The 19,499-nt window shown below is 45.6% G+C and overlaps 1 protein-coding gene across 17 annotated transcripts in view; it reads right to left on the bottom strand.

Moving 5' to 3' along the window:
• Nucleotides 1-19,499, bottom strand: part of SMARCA2 (SWI/SNF related, matrix associated, actin dependent regulator of chromatin, subfamily a, member 2) — a 181,735-nt gene that overhangs the window by 108,443 nt on the left and 53,793 nt on the right. For 16 of the 17 annotated variants that reach the window (XR_004971289.1, XR_004971288.1, XR_004971287.1 and 13 more), the window contains 10 exons: nucleotides 18,880-18,933; nucleotides 15,838-15,968; nucleotides 15,317-15,374; nucleotides 13,147-13,247; nucleotides 11,228-11,375; nucleotides 7,424-7,587; nucleotides 6,056-6,122; nucleotides 5,291-5,401; nucleotides 2,155-2,397; nucleotides 19-132 (listed from right to left, as the gene is read on the bottom strand). Coding sequence is in view for 12 of the 17 variants with exons in the window: in XM_036330951.1 (XP_036186844.1) it covers nucleotides 19-132; nucleotides 2,155-2,397; nucleotides 5,291-5,401; nucleotides 6,056-6,122; nucleotides 7,424-7,587; nucleotides 11,228-11,375; nucleotides 13,147-13,247; nucleotides 15,317-15,374; nucleotides 15,838-15,968; nucleotides 18,880-18,933 (1,191 nt within the window). In the remaining 5 variants the exon portion in view is untranslated. The remainder of the gene's footprint in view (nucleotides 1-18; nucleotides 133-2,154; nucleotides 2,398-5,290; nucleotides 5,402-6,055; nucleotides 6,123-7,423; nucleotides 7,588-11,227; nucleotides 11,376-13,146; nucleotides 13,248-15,316; nucleotides 15,375-15,837; nucleotides 15,969-18,879; nucleotides 18,934-19,499) is intronic. The other variant, XM_036330958.1, reaches the window with a different exon arrangement.

The raw sequence follows: 19,499 nt of genomic DNA, 5'->3' as shown, positions 1-19,499 counted from the left end.
GTGCATTTTGCAACATACCTTTTCTGGAAGCTGAGATTCCACTTCCTTCTTCAGTCTCCTCAGTAAAAATGGTCGCAAAACCTTATGTAGACGCCGGATGATCAATATAGTTTCTTCTTCATTCAAGTCCACCTACAAGAAGAGAACTGTAGATGACTTCGATTTTCTTTAAAGGATGTTTCATGTAATAACACTTTATGTTACATTTATTATTCATTTCAATATATGTTTGAATGTTTATATGTGTTAAGGCCAGGTTTACACCTGGTCACATACACCTCAGAATCCTCTTCCACCTGCCTACCAGTTGGAAATAAAATAGCCTCTAAATGGGTGTTTGTCTTCCGGATGGGTTTGTGGAAAAGGGCTCAGAATTTTATGGGACATAACTGGCAATAAAGACTGGCTGAAGCCCTGGCCAGTTGGAGCATCATCCTGTGTGGGCTCATACCAGGTTATGGGTTCAATCCCAGGTTGGGGTGCATAGGGGAGGCAACCTATCGATGTTTCTCTCTCACACTGATGTTTCTCTCTTTCTCTCCCCCTTACTCTCTCTCTAAAATCAATGAAAACATATCCTTGGGTGAAGATTAAAAAACAGCCCACACTGGGGGCGGGGTGAGGAAGACTGACATAAAACACGAGTAGCCCTGACTGGGTAGCTCAGCTGGTTAGAACGTTGTCCCAATATACCAAGGTTGTGGACTTGATTTCCAGTCAGGGCACATACAAGGATCAACCAATGAGTGCTTAATAAGTAGAACAACTGTTTCTCTCTTCCCCCCTTCTCTCTCTCTCAAATCAATTTTTAAAAAAGGGTTATTAAAGAAAAATGAAAGACCACGAGTAGAGTGACAACAACAGTTAATGTGTTCTTACTTAAAGTGGAGGCATTAGGTTAGGCTCTTAACTGTGTCTCAGAGGCAGGAACATGCCAAGGGAACAACAGGCTTGTAGACGAAGATGAAAACGAGTAGATCCAGCTTATGTTGGCTGGTTTCTGAGCCATGCTACCTTGCTCTTCCTTTCTTCTGCCCTGATCTTGTTGGAGTTACAGTCACACTTATAAAACCCTCTGCTTTCTCTTTCACCCTCCTCTATCACCTCTAGGGGGCAGAGTTGATTGACTCTACTTTATACAAATGGGCGAGTCAATCACTTACTGACAAAAAGAAAATGTACCACACAACTAAAGGGCTAAAGAGTTCCAACCTAAGTTTCCCTAGAGCAGTGATGGAGAACCTTTTGAGCGCGGTGTGTCAGCATTTTGAAAAACCCTAACTTAACTCTGGTGCCGTGTCACATATAGAAACTTTTTGATATTTGCAACCATAGTAAAACAAAGATTTATATTTTTGATATTTATTTTATATATTAAATGCCATTTAACAAAGAAAAATCAACCAAAAAAATGAGTTCGCGTGTCATAGGTTCACCATCACTGCCCTAGAGCATTCTTTCTGGCTTTGCATTCCTATAGTTAAGAAATCACAAACCAAAGGACATGTGCCCATTCCTATAGTTGAGAAATCACTAACCAAAAGGTCATGTGCCCATTTCTTTTCTTACAATGGCTCGGGCCCTCCTTTCATCAAGGAGCTCCAAGAGAAGACAGATAGTGGAAGAAATGGAGGTAAGAAATTTAGAAATGGCTGCTCCAGACGTGAGGATTATTTACGTAGACACAAAACTGAGGCTCACACTCAACTCTGGAAAAACGTGTACAGAAAACTAGTGTCCAACTTCAGTTTTACACACACACTCTCGATGAGGAAACAGTTTAAAGGGAAGCCCACGTTTACAACAAGGACGTACATGTCTTCAGGTTTATGTTCAGCTGGTGAATTGGCCTGGTTAAACTGAGGCAGTAACTATCCCTCCACGGGCCCCCCTGGCCCACAGCAGGTCAGCATCCCACCGTCAGGAGTGTCCTCTGGCGGCCTGGCTGGAGTCAGGACACCCACACTTCACTAGATCTGCTTTCTTCAGAGGGGACACACCCGGGAATGAGAACACGTGCCCCTCGGGTTAGCTTCGGAATGTGGGCGACATTGTAAACCACCCTGTGGGTTTCCTGTCGCTCTAATGTTCTCAGCTCTAGATCCTTTCATTCCATTGTCAAGTAGGGAAAAGAAAAACAAGCTAGACCAGTACCCTTTCTCCAGTCATGGCAAACGGAGCATTGAACCACTGTTCGAAGGTGCTGCAGCTCTTGAAAATGGTGGGGAGGAGGAAGTTGAGGAGCGCCCAGAGCTCCGGGAGCTTGTTCTGCAGGGGGGTCCCGGTCAGCAGGATCCTCCTGGGGGCCACGTAGTGTGTGTTCAGGACCTGAGTCAGCTTGCAGTGGTGGTTCTTCATCCGGTGGCCCTCGTCCACGATCATGTACTTCCACCGGATCTGTAACGTCAGACGGGCCGACATGTGGTGAGCAAGGGAAAAGACAACGATTTCCAGGAGGCAAGAGGTGAAATGGAGCCCTAGCTGGTTTGGCTCAGTGGATAGAGCATCAGCTCAGGGACTGTAAGGTCCTGGGTTCGATTCCAGTGAAGGGCACGTACCTTGGTTACAGGCTCAGTCCCCGGCCCGGCACATGCGGTAGGTAACCAATCGATGTGTCTCACATCGATGTTTCTCTCTCTGTCTCTCCCACTCCCTTCCACTCTCTCTTCAAAAAAAAAAAAATCAATGGAAAAAATATCTTTGGGTGAAGATTAATAACAACAAAAAAGAGGTGAAGTGGAAAACCAAAGAACCCATATCTGGTGAAACATATGCTGGGGTTCTCCTTAGGATAAAAGAACCTCAACAGTCTCTATCCCATACCTGACAGGTCGGATAATACGTCATGTAACAACGGGAAGCTAAAGCAACTAGGTTCCTTCGAGGCCATGGAATTCCAAGCCACCCTTTAATCGGGAAGGAAGCCTGGCCTAGAATGCAATGGTTAAGCCAGGGGTAGCCCGAGTCTCCCCATCCTGTACCCCTGCTAATGCTGTACCCTGACGCTGTCCCAGGCCTAACGGTCATGCCCCCTCCGCACCCAGCAGGTACAGAATACAGCTCTCCACCTGAGACAGCAGTTAATGACGGATCCTTCCAGCATTACCTGTAGCTGACAGCCTCTGGCTTCTGCCTTCTTTCCTATTATGTGGGTGACTATACTACCTTTAGGGCTTGGATCAGTGTTCTTTATTTTAATTTCAATTAGCTGCTAACATTTAAAAGCTGGTATATTTCGCATTAAAATCTAGACATCTAGCTTTTTCTTTAAAAAAAGAAAAAAGGAAGATCTGGCAACCTGGACTCTCACACATATTAGTATTCCTTACCTGTCAAGCACCTATCCACCAGGTCTAGTCCCTGCTTTACGATATTCTCACTGGCGGAGAGGACAATGCTAAATGTCATCCCTCTCTGTACGCCAAGCCTTCAGAATTAAACATAACACACTCCCCCACACGACTATCCCTTCAGAAGTAAAGGATGACCGTCTGATGCAATCCTCCTCCCTACATCTACGAAAGCCCCTTTCCTCTCTCGTATTTTACACTTGAGCCCTCTTCAAGGTCACTCGTCTCCATTTCTTAAAGTGAGAACAATGAGGAATGTTCCACGAAGCCTATCCATTCCCTACAGGGCAGGGGCGATGGCCAAGGAAAGCATCTGGTGCTCAGATGTCCCTGGATCCTGCCGCTACGCTCCTGGAGAGAGGAGGGAGACAGCACCGCACTCCCCGCAGGCCTCGCCGTCCTCGGCAGAAGCACCAGGGAAATCAGGGGAAAGCATATAAAAGCATCAGTCAGGCTGGGATGTTCAGGTAAAAGGAAACAGCCAGAGATTTTGTGTATTTTTCTGCCTCTACCACTTCTAAGAAAAGTGTTTAAGAATAATCAAAGTTGTACTGCGGTCGTCCCAAACTTATCAATAGCGTGAACAGAGGCCAGCAGATAACATGTATTTAAGTAAATATTCTACATCTGCTTTCCTGCCCAATTTGGCTTACGAAATAGTAAACAAGGAAGCAGAGGCCGTAGGTTTTGCTATTGGGCTACTCCTAATTAGGTCTTCCACTCGGAAAAAAATTGCTGCCCCGTTCTGTAGCTCCATTTCTCCAGTAACAAATAAAAGCGATACATCTCGTTAATGGGCGCCTCCAATGAATTTTGAAATGCCTATGCAGAAAACACGGTCTGAATTTGTTTTCAAGGATCGCAAATGTATAAACACATTCCCATCGTAATACTGAAAACACATCATTTCTGACACCACCAAATGCGTCTCCGAAGACGAGGAGTCGGAACACGCACTGCTGCCAGTGCCCTCGCAATGATTAGACCACCCCCGGGAACACACTTCCTGTATGCTACTTCCTGTGATGCCATCAAGGGAACGCTCAGTTCCCAGGGCAAAGGGTTAGTGCAGAGACAAAACACACCCCAGAAATGGGGATTCTGTCCAATTTGGGCTATAACTTGGTTTCAGATGATAGTGCATTCAAAACACCACAGGGCAAAAGAAATTACTAAAAAAAAAAAAAATTAAAAAAAAATTAAGTCTTCATATTTGCTCCATGAGAGAAACTTCTTCCATCATTCTGCATGAACATATTAGGAGGCAAGATGATATTAATGGGGAAAAATGATATTTTATGGCTAAAGGACAACTTAGGACATATAAATTAGGAGGCATGTAGGTTGCAGGTAGAAAACCACTCTTTCCCAGCTCCAAATGGTCACAGAAACAGCCCAGAGTAATTCAAACAATAATAGCCCATATTTTTTTTAGGAAAAAAACCTAAAACAGGGACAGCAGGAAAGCCACAGCTCGGCGAAATGTTCACAGGGACAAGACCACGTGGAGAGGTGCTACTCGTCTTCGGAGAGACAAAGGCCCAAAAGGACTGAAGCTACGCTACTGACAATAACCCAGGACAGCAGAAACAACGATTCCTTCCACACGAGCTGCTGGAGAGAGAGGAGTTGCAGAAGGAACCCAGGCGAACTTTTAAAGAGATGTAAACTGGCTATCTATGAGCGGATAAGTAAGGGCCCCAGGACAGATAGTGCGCGTGAGCGTACGAGCGTGCACACACACACACACACACACACACACACACAAATAGTATGCATACAATTAAAACCCATAACCAAAATATATCTGACTTTGAAAAAAGAAAGAGAGAAATGCCATTTAACAATCAAATTATCCTAGTGAGTATAATCTGGGAAATACTTTACACTCCAGTGCAATGGTCCATCATTTAGCGATAGAAGAATTCTTTTAAACATACCTTTGCAAGAATGTGCTTGTCTTTTATAATGTACTCGTAAGTTGTCAAGAGGACGTTGAATTTGCCACTCCGTAGCTGGGGGACAAGGGAGCGCCGCATGGCAGGGGTGCCCTGAATAGAAAGGGAGAAAAACACGTATCTATTACCCAGTGGAAGCACATGTGTGCTGTTTCTCACTATTCAGAGCTTAATGGAGCCCGGGCCTGTGACTAACGATTGCACATATATGCATTATTATATACAGACACATTATCCACCAAGAAAGTGCTCGGCGAAATCGCCCAGGTCTGGACACTTTTCAGTCTCTTAGAGAGAGGCTTTCCCACTGAAATCGGCGGGGAAAGAGAGAAAAGGAAATTGCGGTGACCGCCAGGTAGTGGAGAACCCGCTGCTCTAATGAAAGGCCCCTTTTCTACGGGAGCCTGCAGCAGGCGGCCCGAGCACCCAGGTAATTGCTGAACTTTGTGCAGGCACAGTGAGCCCGTCGGCAGCACGGGGAATGCGCGGTATTTGTCATTTGTATTACTCTCATCAGAAACCTCGCAATATGATAATTAACAATTTTCTTCTGCATTTCACTATCTGAAAGTAATTATGGTTTATTACAGTCATCTTCTTGGGATGATTAACTCTCACTGTTTAGTACATGATGTACATGACAAAACTTTACAACCAAATACAGTGCACAGATGTGCATATGGAGTAAAGAAAATGGGGTCTATTTTTTGCTTTTGCACATTTATATATAAACACGGCATTGCAAACCTTGTAAGAAATTTTCACCACAGAAGGAGCCCATTTGTCAAATTCATATGTCCAGTTAGACAGAGTCCTGTAGAACAAAAAATAAATAGAAGAAAGAAAAATAGACATTTGTATAAAAGTCGGTGGTTAAATAGATGTTCTTATTTATTTTCAGGCTTCACCTTGAATATCTTGACGACATATTTTTTTAAAGGTGTGAAAATAAGAGATAAGTTAGAAATGAGCTGCCACAAAGCATGACAGGTATGTTGTGGGCGCATAAAAATAAATCTCATAAGAAACAAAAATAAAGAATGCATAATTATAGAGGGCAAAAAAAGAAAAAGAAAAAGAAAAAAAACACCCTAGATTTTAATATGGTATTGAAAAATAGCAACTGCCGAAGCGATTCGGTGAGTCTTTAGAAACAGCCACACATGTTCAGAGAAAAGTTGAGTCAGGAAAAAAGAAATGACAAAAGCATGTGAACATATTAAATACGTCTGTCAAGAGGAATCGGGGAAGAAACAGTGAATGGCCCCCACCCCTGTTTTTAATCCCTGAAAGCGTGACCATAATATACCAGTCAGAACGTGTGAAATATAGATAAAAAGCAAAACACATATTCAAAATGTAGGTAAAATGCAAAGAATGTCTAAATACTATGGATTCAGATCATGCAGATTAAAGAGGTCTGCAAACAGTCCTCCTTTAAACAAATATGGGAGAAAATACTAAAAGCAGAATCTTTATTTTTTTCCTCAAGGTTCAGGTTTGTATTCGCTCGGAGACCTAAGATCTCAGGGATGAAAAATGCAGCCAGACACCCACAGCCAGAGACACTCCCCTGGGAGTGGGGGGTGGGGGGTGGGGAGTGTGATCAGGTCCTCCTCTCAGGAGTGTCCGCTAAGACCTGCAAAGAGCCACTGGGGCGCGAGGCCTGGGAGTGAAACGGTGCACAGCAAAGACCTGTCCTGGCCAAGAGGCAAAGTCTCTGAAAATGAACTACACACACTGCGGGCAGGATAAGATAACATTCCCAGTTACAAATTTGATTTAGATTCTGCTTTGAAGGATACAATAAAGAAAGAACAGAATACACAGTCTTTTGAATATATGTAACCTTTTGGAAATGGAACCAGAAAAAAAAAATCAAAGAAATTTTTAAATTAAAAAAAAAAAAAGGAAACCTCCCCCGCCCCCCCTTGGTGAGCCGCTGAAGGAATAAGGCACACTGTACAGTGAGGAGGCTGGGAGTGGGGTCGGGGTTGGGAAATAAAAAACCTAAGTCCAGACGACATGCTCCTGGGCCCCCAGCACAGGCTATACTTCTGCTTTCAATGGCTGCAGCACACAGACAGATAATGCAGAACAAAGGTCGGTACTCACGAAAGGGGCACGATGATGAGATAGGGGCCATTGAGTCTTTTGTGCTCCATCAGGTAAGTGATGAGTGCAATGGTCTGTATGGTCTTTCCCAGCCCCATTTCGTCAGCTAAGATTCCGTTCAAATTGTTATTATACAGGGAGACCATCCATTCGAGGCCCTGGAGCTGAAATGAAGAGTAATTGCTTCAATTACCCAAGATCTGCACAGGTAATTAATACTAATACAACTCAAGTGAGGCTGTGACTTCTTAACTCCACGGTGCTATATGCTGGATCTCCCACAGCAGGAAAGTGAGGGAAGCACCAGCACAAAAGGAATTTAAAACACGAGCCCGTAATCGTCCCCGCTGCTTGGCAGGTGCCGAGTGCTAATCAGATTTAGGAACGATGGGCTGGAGCAGACGGGAAGGGTTTTAAGCAGCTTTGCTGCTCATCCCTACTTAGCATTTCACAGTGTAGGACATTCTAGAATTATTATAAATGAAGAAAACCCAAAGCAAAATCCACTCCAGGAACAAAAAGCCAATGTGAGGATTAAAGACAGACAAACCAGAGGGCAGGTTTGGCTCAAAGGTCACAGATCGTTAGAAAGAGCCTTCTTGGCTAAGGAGCCCTCCGTCCAGGGTGGGCTGCCCTTGGTGAGGAAGCCAGGTGACCGGGGAGCCAGGGGCGGCTGCTGGGCTGCAGGAGGGCGTTTCCGGCGGGGGGCGGGGGTCACATCTCCGGGCAGCAGATGGAAACTTCGCTATGTGGGCACTCCCCAAGGGCAGCCTACGGAAGCTGACTGCCTACCAACAGGTTCCACATATTTGTAAAGCACAAAAGCTCTGCACCGAGATGTAGCTTTGCAGTCCGTCAAATACAAGAAAGGTCGGTGAAAATACAAAATTGTTAAACCTGCCTCTCCCAATACCAATTCCCTTTCCCTCTCATACTACCAATGCTGGATTTGTTTATTTTTTTAAATACAATTTTTATTGATTTCAGAGAGTAAGGGAGAGGGAGAGGGAGAGAGAAACATCAATGATCCGAAAGATCATGGATTGGCTGCCTCCTGCAGGCCCCACACTGGGGATTGAGCCTGCAACCCAGGCAGGGCATGTACCCTGACCAGGAATAGAACTGTGACCTCCTGGCTCATAGGTTGATACTCAACCACTGAGCCACACTGGCTGGGCTGGATTTAAAAGGTAAGATCAAAGATAGATAGATAAATAGATAGATATCAGTATCTATATATATCAATATCTGTATTTATATTAGCTAAAGGCAATTTAGCTTGCTCATGCAGTCATGCTTAGGAAAATGTTAATTTTAATGTTTTATGTGAGAAAGAAGTAATTTATTTTAAAATATATTAAATGATTATTCTGTGCAAGGAGCCATGCAAGGAGCTATGGCAGATGGACCCCGAGGGGTGTCAGATGTATGCCTCCCTTCAGAAGCTTCAAAGAGGAGACAATAAGCCACTCGCCTATACACACGCACCAAGAAACGGCTGGAGTGCCAACGCCACACATACATGACTGTATGGGCCAGGCTGTTCTGCACTGGCCTGACCACTTTCAGAGGCCACCTGGAGTCTCTGTGCCACGCAAGACTCCACGCTATCCCAAGGGGTTTCGAAGGACAGCAATGCCAAGAAATAGAAGGGAAATGGAAAGAGCCTTTGGGCAAGTGGGCAAAAGATAGGGGACGTGAGGAAAGGACTGGGAAGCACGGCTGGTGGTTCGGAGGACCTGTGTGGCTGCAACATGACGCCAAGGCCTCCAGACTCTTAGGAAAGCCAACGGAAGGCCAGGAACATTTGGACACTGGGAGGTGGTGGATTCTTTTTTTAAATGAAAATTGGCAAAGGGGCTGAATTTTGCATCTGTGTTAATCCCAGATAAAACAGAAGCAGAAACTGGCAGCAGAAGGGACTAGAAATTCACTAAAATTGTGAGGAATGAACTGTACTTAGTTGGACTGTGAAACTGGAGGGGCTGGGGATTGAACCACAGCTTTCCAGGAGGCAGCGGGAAGGCCTCCATGATGTGAGGGTTACATAACCATTCATGATGCAAAAATGTGTCCAGGAGCAAGAAGAGAGAAAGCTCACTTGGGGACAAAGTGGTTCTGGAAGGCTCGGAGCTACAACATGAACTGGTCTGAGAGAAAGGGAAAGGATCATCAGGCAGAAGTGACTCCAAGAGACAAGAACCCAGGGGGCAGGGCAAGGCATCCGGGACCTCCAGCCGCCCAGTGCAGGAGAAGGGCACACCATTGGCATACAGAAGCGGGGGAGTGGGTGTGAAAGGACAGTGATGGACGAGTGCTGAGAAAGGTACCGGATGGCAGCAGAAATCCATGGGCCATTGAGTTACTCATGACTAATCCAAAGAACACATCTCCCAGACATAGACATGTACCAGTTTATCAGAACATACTATGAATTAGTATCTACGTCGGGCAGACCAAGTACGGTGATATGCACTTGGAACCTCATGAAAGTAGCGCAGTCTTTGGGGAAAATGTGACCTCACTACAGACAGAGCAGTGCTTGTCAAAGTATGTTCCCAGGGCTCCTGGTGCCCCCAACCTTCCCAGGAGAGCCACAGGCCCAGCGATTTCACAGTAACTTCAGGGCATTGTTCACCTTTTATGTTGCGATACAAAAGCAACAGCGGGTGAGAACTGTGGGCCCTGGAGCAGGGACCACGGCAGCACTGTGGCAGCCGCTGTAGCTTTACCCCGGCCACGGCAGCAGATGCGGGGCCGCGTTTTAAGTGTATAGAGGACCCGAGTCCAAAAGGTTTGAGAACTGTTGGCCTAAAGCACGTGGTTTCCAATAGGTGCTATATGAAAGTAAGGCTGAGGAGTCAAAGAAATCGGCGAACTAGGAAGTTAGTTATTTTATTGCATAATACTGATGTGCCGTTATGGATTATACATTGATATTTGTAGAGTCATGGATGTGCTGACATAGAGCATGGATTATCAGGAGGGGTCCTGTCAGGGTGCCCAGGTGGCTGGATGGCTCAGGACGGTCCTGGGTTATGCCTATTATCAATAATAAGGACCCCTATTGTCACTCTCATTAGTACCCAAGTTTGAAAGAGTAAATTATATGGTAATCCTCGTTACAGCTGGTGGTAGCTCCCATATTTATTTGACCATGGTACCTATTTTTCTTTTCCTTTCTGAGGTACATCTCATGGGACGAATGTCCCAAGGAACACACGTTGGGAAACACTATAAAGTGGGAGGAGAGAGAAGACAGCAGCTGACCTCATTCCACACAGGTGACATGAAATGTGTTATATTTACAGCCTAGTTTCCACCAAAGCACGGATGCTCACCACTGTATTGAGACTTAAAAAGATAAAAGTGTAAATGGAGTAGACAGCGACTGCTGGGTGGCTGGACTACGGCCACCAGTGCAAGTTCCGAAGAAACACTTCGTTTGCTCCCCAGTTAGGTACATGTTCCCGACACTCGTCAAATGTGGCTGGGCTTTCCATCCTGTCGCCATCCATGATGAAACGGTTCCAGGTGGCCAGCCAGGATTTCTTAAAACACAATTCATCCCAAAACCCCAGAAGAGAAAGCAGAGATGCCCGGGGAAGAGATGGTAACATGGAAGTGCTCTCAGAGCAGGGTGACAGGCAGAATGGAGAGAATGTCAGTCCCGTAAGCAGGGGGACCTAGAATGCCTTCTCCTCATCAACCCTCTTAAGCAATCGACACGTGCATGAGACACACTCCAGTGCAAACGAGGTAGAAGCTGGTGGCCCGCCAAGGAGACACAGACCCAGCGGTTACCTGGTAGTGCTTCAGGGTCCCGTTGATGAGGAGGGCAGACTGCTTCTCCACCCTCTCGGAGATGGCGTGGGCCACAGTGTAGTAGGACTGGGAGCCCCTGGCACTGCACTGCATGCTGTACTCGTCATCCACGTCTTGCTTGGCTGTCCTGGGGCGGAGAAAGTGGAGGATCACGCACACACATCTGGGTGCATGTGTTTTTATTTCGATCCATTCAGAAAGATGAACGGAAAGCCTAAAATAGCTGCAGTGAGTGTGGTTTATTTATCACCTACTATTTAATCGCCTGGCAATTAAAATACATTATCTGTAATTCTCACAAACCAGAGCGAGGCAGACTTATTAGTTTCATCCCCGTTTTATGCATGTGGAGAGCTTCAGGCTCCGAGAGGGGAGTGAATTTGCCTGTCACATAAGATCAGTGGAGTCAGGATCCGAATGCAGGCCGGCGCAAGCTCCAATGACCAATAGGAACGTGAGCCACACCTGCAGATGAACACTTTGCCTGTAAAGCTGTCGTAGGCTCTTGGGACGTAAGGATAAATCCTACGCCCAGGGCACAGTCCGAAGCTTGGAGGTGAGAGAAGGCCTTAGGCCAGCGGTTCTCAGCCTTCCTAATGCCGCGACCCTTTAATACAGTTCCTCATGTTGTGGTGACCCCCAACCATAAAATTATTTTCGTTGCTACTTCATAACTGTAATGTTGCTACTGTTATGAATGGTAATGTAAATATCTGATATGCAGGATGTATTTAGGCGACCCCTGTGAAAGGGTCATTCGACCCCAAAGGGGTCGCGACCCACAGGTTGAGAACCGCTGCCTTAGGTTCTTGGGAAGTAAGGATAAATCCTATGCCCAAAACACAGTCCGCGGCTTGGAGGGCAGGTGAGAGAAGGCCGAAGTCAACATAGGAGACAGGAAAGAGGAAGTCGTCTTCCATTTTCTATGCCAGGTTGGGGAGCTCATATTTTATTCTACAGGCAATGAGGGGGGCAGACTGATAAAACAGGTTCCTCAGAGCACTGATCAGACCATCAAACCTCAGAGGGAAGGTAGTGGAGGGCGGGGGTAGGGGGAGAGATCAACCAAAGGACTTGTATGCATGCATATAAGCCTAACCAATGGACACGGACACCAGTGGGGTGAGGGCATGAGTGGGGGAGCGGGAGCAGGGAGACAATGGGGGGATAAGGACACATATGTCATGCCTTAATCAATAAAGAAAAAAATAAACTGAAAAAAAAGAGAAAAATAAATAAATAAAGTGGGGCCTACAGCCCTGCAATAAAAGGAGGAAAGATTAAAATGTTCATTTTTTTTCCTTTTAAATGTCACCACTTTATAATGTTCTATTTTGCCGACTGTTTCATTACAATTTCCTTTTAATATTAGAGCCACACACACAAAGAGCTGTGTAGACCACGGACGTGGAGGACGGCCAGGGTGCGGCATGGAGCTGGGCACGCAGAGGGGGAAGGAGGAGAGGGGTGTTTCCTGGCGGGACCTGGTGGCTGGCTGGCTGGCAACAAGGACAGAGGGAATGCTGTCTCTCACTTGGGTTCGGGGTGAGTGCTGAGGCCACTGAGGGAGGAAGGAAGGGCGGTGACGCAGCCAGTGGAGGGGCCAGTGTGATCAGGTCAGTCGGGGGCAGAGTACAGGTGACAGGTGCGGAGCCCGGGCGTGAGCCGGAGCTGGGGGTGGGGATTCAGGAGGGAGAAGGGGTCAGAGGGGGAGAGGAGCAGCCGGGAGCCCTGGGGCCCAGTGGCTGGAACCCAGTGGTGACTTCTGACAGTGATTCAAGTGGAGTGTGGGCAGGACGTCAGCCTCTTGCCTCCAAATTTTCCCAAAGAAAACTCCAAAAGCCTAATTTAGGTCATGAAATTCTCTGCAAGGAAGGAAACTCTTGAGAAATACTCACTCAATGATCTGCTTCGCGTCCTTCTCGGAAACTTCTTCACTGTTTGGATCCAGAATTATTTTCTCTTCGTTTTCCTGCCGACTGGACTCTTCTTCCTCATCCTGGGAAGAAACAAAGGTTCCATTCTGTCAAGTGAATCTCTATGGCTGGCATTTTCCAAAAAGAGACTAAAGAGTGTTCAACTTCACAAATGAAGTAAATAAAATGCAGGAGGAAGTAGATCTAACACCTCCCTATACCGGGCAATACACACCATTCCACTGCTGTTTAAATCACTCAATGGGAGAATGAAGGCGACCCTCAGAGGAGCCCCTAGCACCTTTGCTTCTAAGGACAAAACTGTAACAGTCATGCCAGAGAGAGGGACATCACTGCTTGGTTATCTAAGAGTCCTGTAACCACATGCCTCTCACCAACGTAGCCGCACTCTACATCTGTCTCTCCGCAGCCGGGCTCTAGACATGTTCGCCTTGTCCTACTCATAAGAATGTCTTCTCAGATAGGCAGTGGCTGTTGATGGCCCTGGGCATTTGCAGTCCGGGCTGGGGCCTGTAGTCACGTGGCTTTGTGGTAATTCATACCTTGCATTTCTGAATGTTTTGATGAAAACTGTCCATAACTCGCCACAGGACTCATCATCTCTCCACCCTGTCATTGCGCACTACGTTCCGCTGTGCTGTCTGAAAGCTTCACTAAATATTCACTGTGCCCACCACTAACCACTGGTGTGGAAGACTAACTCTTTCCAGATAATCCAATAGAATTTCCTTTAAAAGTGGATTTAAAGAGAACAATGCTTTTCCATAATTTTTGAGTGAAAAAATACAAAGTGACACAATATTAGTTCTGAAAATCAGACCTATGATGACGGATCATTGAGAGCAGGGGGTAAATTGAGGAATCAGCACTGCTCCTCATTTTCCAGGCGAGAAGCGAAGTGCTGCGAGGGGACAGGACTTGCCATGAGTGGGTGGCAGACCCCAGATGGCGAGTTCACTCTATTCCTGGCTATCGGGGCTGCCTGCATCTGTCAGTCTTGGCTGGCATGCGTGGGCTAAAGAGTCCACTTTATCTCGTCTCTGTCCCTCCCTGGCTCTCTGAATGAGAAGGCTCTTCCAACAGATTATTTATGGGCCCATGTATCCAAGTCAACAAGAAACATTTTTAAAACTGATTTTATACGCTTCAAATATACCAGAGAAAGAATAGTCTACAAGAAAAAAAAATAGCATGGCTCTAAAAATACTCGCTTTTTAATAGCGTGCTTCTGTAAAAATATAACTTTTATTTTTCCTCTTTGCAAAGTGTCCACAGTAGATTAATTTAGAAAACCTAGGTCCACACAATACAAGGAAATAACGATTGTCTTAAAACCCCAGTGAGCTATTCGGGAAGGCGGCTTTGCCCCGTCTGTGGCATCTGTGCCGTGGCCACTCTGAACCAGGATTCCTCGACACGGGCAAAAATCACACTCAGTGACCACACACTAACAACAGAGATGAAGGAGATGGAAATATTTTAAAAATCTATTTGTAATTATTAAGCATTTCATAATCGATCTGAAAATTCCTTTATTAGTTTATAATTCTATGAAAAGCATACAAGATTACTATTTCAGGTTCTAGATATATTGAGTATTCCTTCCAAGAGACTGAAAAATGTGCTTCTCTTTTTGGTAACAAGTATATCCAAGGATTTCAAACAAGAATCACACTTAAAGGGAAATCAAGAGGATCAATACAGTCATTAAACCAAGCCCGAGTTGCCCTTTTAGCCTAAGTTCCCGGACTTTCCATTTCAAATAGATGCTAAGGAGCAAAGAATCTCAGAAATTTTTAGGCAGCGAACCCTGAGTGAGCCACTTGGAGGCACGGGAGTGACTTTCCCAAAGTGATCCATCTTCAGTTCTCCCCAAAAGATGGTCTGCCCCTTCTGATTTAATGACGGCTTCTTTCTCTTGGTTCCGAATGAATTTAGAATTCACCAAGTCTCCCCATTGGTCAGGAGCCCCCAAGAGGTCACGGCACGGCGGGGCGTGCCCCACCAAATCTTTGGCAAGCCCTTAGCCCCAGTCATTACCCAAAGGCCAACGCTGAAAGCAGAGCACAGAAGGACACAGGTGCTTCCCTCATAGACTTTCAAACCAAGGAACTCAGACGCACATACGTACCTCCTCCTCATAATCAGAATCACTCTCTTCGCTGTCGGACCTGGGGGCAACTTCGTAACTACAGGGAAAGGGGTGGGAAGGAGACAGGGCTTAGTTCTGTGAATTATAAGACAATGTATGCACGCATGACTCAACTAGCATGTTCAGTGTGCAAGTGACAAGCGCAGGTACCAACTTCAACCATTTCAGCAAAGGTCATGTTGCTTTAGGTCAGTGATGGCGAACCTATGACACGCGTGTCAGAGGTGACACGTGAACTCATTTTTTTGGTTGATTTTTCTTTGTTAAATGGCATTTAATATATAAAATAAATATCAAAAATATGTCTTTGTTTTACTATGGTTGCAAATATCAAAATATTTCTATATGGGACACGGCACCAGAGTTAAGTTAGGGTTTTTCAAAATGCTGACACGCCGAGCTCAAAAGGTTCGCCATCACTGCTTTAGGTCCAAGGTTTTATAAGGAGCACAAACATTGACAAAGCCAAAGAACACCAACAACTCTGCTGTAACGCTCACCCAGGATTCATTTCCAACCAGGCGTCCAGCTGACTTGCTTTGGGTGCTTCCGGTCCAAACAGGACCTTGCCGGTTTCTGTGTGAGTTACTTTGACGGGAAGGTCACTCATCTGACTGCTCTCATCTATCGGCTGGAAAGGAGAGAAAATAACAACACACATCACTCCTTGGTGTTCTCCCAGTTCTGTGCGGGGCGGCATCTCTCGGCCTTCTGGCTGCCAGCATCTGAAACCCTTTTTGTGATTGGAAATGTCACCAGTACAAGACCTCAGCTCCCCCAAATGGATGCACTCACCGTGGCTCTGAATTGGGAGCTAGAAGTTCAAGGCCCAACAGGCACACTGGCAGGAGGGCAGACCCCAGCGGCGGCGGCAGAACCAGGAAGGTGGTCCTGGCTGAGCCAAGCTCCTGCCTGCTCCTGCGTCAGCCACGTTCTCACTGACCATTGTGTGTATAATACCAGGTGTACCTTCAAGTCCGGCTCTCCAGGCTTCCTGGAGGTCTGATGAATTACTCAACATCCTGTTAATACATTCCCTTGCTACTCCCATCAGGCAGAGCTGATTTTTGTCATTTGCAACGAAGAACCTCAGCCCCCAAATAATAACACACCCCCTCAGAAAACGACTAGGGCAAACTTATGGTTTCAGAGAGAATGGGAAAAGAAAAAAGCATGTAACTTGTATCATCTCATTACTGGCTGGTATGGCTTAGCAGAACCAGTGTCCTTGACCCAAAACCAAATCACCAGGTAACCAGACCAACCATTGGTAGCTGGGCGTGTGATAAAGCCAAAGCTCCGCGCATCTGAAATCTGCAGAACAGACTGAGCGGAAGTTCATTATCAGACTCTCCATGAAAAATGGCTTGCTCCAAAAATTAAGTGAATCAGTGTTATTGCAGAGGCTGCGTTGAACCTACTTCAGAGAATACACTGTTTCACGAGGCCTAAGGGCGGAGTAATCCTCCCCAAGTGACTGCTACGAGTTGGAGAAATTGTGCTTCCGGGACAGGCCCCAGGCAAGACGTCTGTTTGGAAACGCTTGGCCTGCAAGTCTTTCAAGTTATCTATCTCCGTAAAAGTTACAAAATCCAATGTTTAGACTATTCATTAATTCCAAACATTTTCTTCTACATTATTCTTATTTGGAGTTAAATAAAAATGACAGGAAAAATAGTGTACTCTAGGTTACTGTCTAAATCTAATGGGAAACGAACCTCCCCTTTTTTCCCTCAAGGTGCTGTCAGAATAAGACACAATAGATCAGCAATTATCCACAAAAATAACCTTTGAAAAGAGAAAAGGCTCACCCTAGACTATCATTGTGTTTCTTCCTGTACGTGTGCTAAGGCCGCATGGTGGTGAACACCATTACTTTATATGCCAAGATGACACTTCTTCCTCATTAATGTAAAAGGTCACCTGCATGCTCACACGACAGAGAAGGAAATCTACCATTTACTATCATCTCCCATGGAAGAACCGTACTCCGTGATCTTGAACTATTATAACACAACTTCCGATTGCTTCAGATGTCATGCTCAGAGAACACTGGGGGTGCCCGCAGCTGGAGTGGCGACTGCGGCAGAAGCACTGAATGAGCGGCACATCAGTGGAATAGGAAACTTATTTCAAAACAACCCGAGCGAGAGGCCCACTCGCCCACTGCAGCACACAGAGCACGCATGTGCTGAGACTTAAAGAAGAAGAAAAAGGTGTATGTCACAGGCCCGAGATCAGCAGGTAATTTTCCCAAGAGGAGATAAGAGATAAAGTGCTCTCACAGTCACATGTTACATCTCTCCCGGTGCTTGTTAGTCACAGACTGATGTGAGGCTAGCTTAGGTCAGGCTGGGCTTTTACAAATTAGAGTGCTTCCAAGTGCTCTCATATATAGTATTCTTCCGCCTTAACAGCCCACGGAGAATTTCTCACACATCAGACATTTATCCCGACCCTTCTTTCCTAGGGATGGATTACAGCGGTTAAGTAACATTTACTGTTCAAAGGGTTTCTGCATAGACTGGTGGTTCCAACCTTTCTTCTGCACCCAGGCTGTTCACATTCACAATACATCTCACGTGCAGTGATTCTAGAGCAGGAAGAGGCAACCCTCCACCCACCCAAACCTCTGAGCAGGTTTATCCGAATCCGCGAGAGGAGGAGGCAGAGGCTTGAAGCACGTTCCCTCCACATCCGGCTCTGGGAGTATGCCTCCTCGTGTGAATCACTGGCAGGGAACTTGGAGTTTTCAGAGGGGGAAAAAAAATCTGATAAATGAATAACTGTATTCTCATGATTCAAGAGACTATTGGAAATACTAGAAAAAAAATTAGGAATATGCTGATGAATTGACAAATAGAAGCTACATTGTAAGCCTACAGGAGATGTCAAAAAAATAAGTTAACAAGCCCAACCGGCGTGGCTCAGAGGTTGAGCATGGACCTATGAACCAGGAGGTCACGGTTCGATTCCCGGTCAGGCCACATGCCCGGGTTGCAGGCTTGATCCCCAGTGTGGGGCCTGCAGGAGGCAGCCAATCAGTGATTCTCTTTCATCATTGATGTTTCTATCTCTCTATCCCTCTCTGAAATAAATAAAAATAACACTTTTTAAAGAATAAGTTAACCAAATATGTTAATTGGTTGGCTTATGGAGTATTATAATTTCAAATTAGTAATAAACTAAGGAAGCTGGGTCACAGTTTATGCTCCTGTATCGTTTACTGGGCAAATGTAATTATAGAATCACTTAAGACTTTACACATTCTATGTATTCCAAAACATATGCTTATATGTGCACAGAAATTCTCAAATGGTACATACGAAACATAACATCAGTTGATGGGTAGTCTGAGAAAGGAAGTAGATTACTTTTCCGTGTAACCCTTTTATACTATGCTAATGAACTACTCTTCTTCACTTAAAGATGAATGGCTGCGTGACAATAAAATTAGTATACACAGACAATGACATGTATGGTAAGGCATGGCAGGGACTCACTGAGCAGAACACAGTAGAAATGGACGCAAAATCCCTTACCTCTCCATCTGGTCCCAGGGCAGACTCTCCTCCCTCTGCATTCTCTTCGGCCTTCTGTGAAACGACAATGTGTCACATGTCATGGGGCAGCCAAGAGGTTGGGGACAGGAAGGGCTTCGCGGTAACTCTGGGGTACGTAACAGCACTGCATTACTACCATCCTCACCGAACGGAACTTAATATTCATGCCTTTTATTTTTTATTTATCTTTATTCCGAAAGTGTTATAGATGTCCCCTTTGTGGTGTGTATGTGTGTGTGTGTATTTTCCCATTGATCCCCTTTTATTTTTACTTGTCTTCACCGTCTAAGACAAAGTGTGTATTTTATTAGCAACTTGCAGAGCGTTCTTGAAAGCCAGGTGTGATTCAAGGTCAGCACACTAGACATTTGTGGGTTGTGTCTTCTAGGATCCAAAGAACTTAAGGCATTGGCAGTCCTGAGAGAGTGAGAATGAGAGCGAAAGCGAGAAAGGGAGAGGGCAGAGGCCGCAGTGTTCTCAGGTCTGGCGCTAGGAAGACACATCCTGATGCAGTCAGCAAAACTTCCCTATTCCTTTAGCGGGTTTTCTGAAAATGTCCACTGAGAATAAACTCTGAACTACTCTTGAGTCATAAACAT

The sequence above is a fragment of the Myotis myotis genome, unplaced genomic scaffold (assembly GCF_014108235.1).
Source record: "Myotis myotis isolate mMyoMyo1 unplaced genomic scaffold, mMyoMyo1.p scaffold_m19_p_12, whole genome shotgun sequence".
NCBI lineage: Eukaryota > Metazoa > Chordata > Mammalia > Chiroptera > Vespertilionidae > Myotis > Myotis myotis.
The sequence above is the reverse complement of the archived record's forward strand: the minus strand, read 5'-3'. Positions and strand labels throughout refer to the sequence as shown.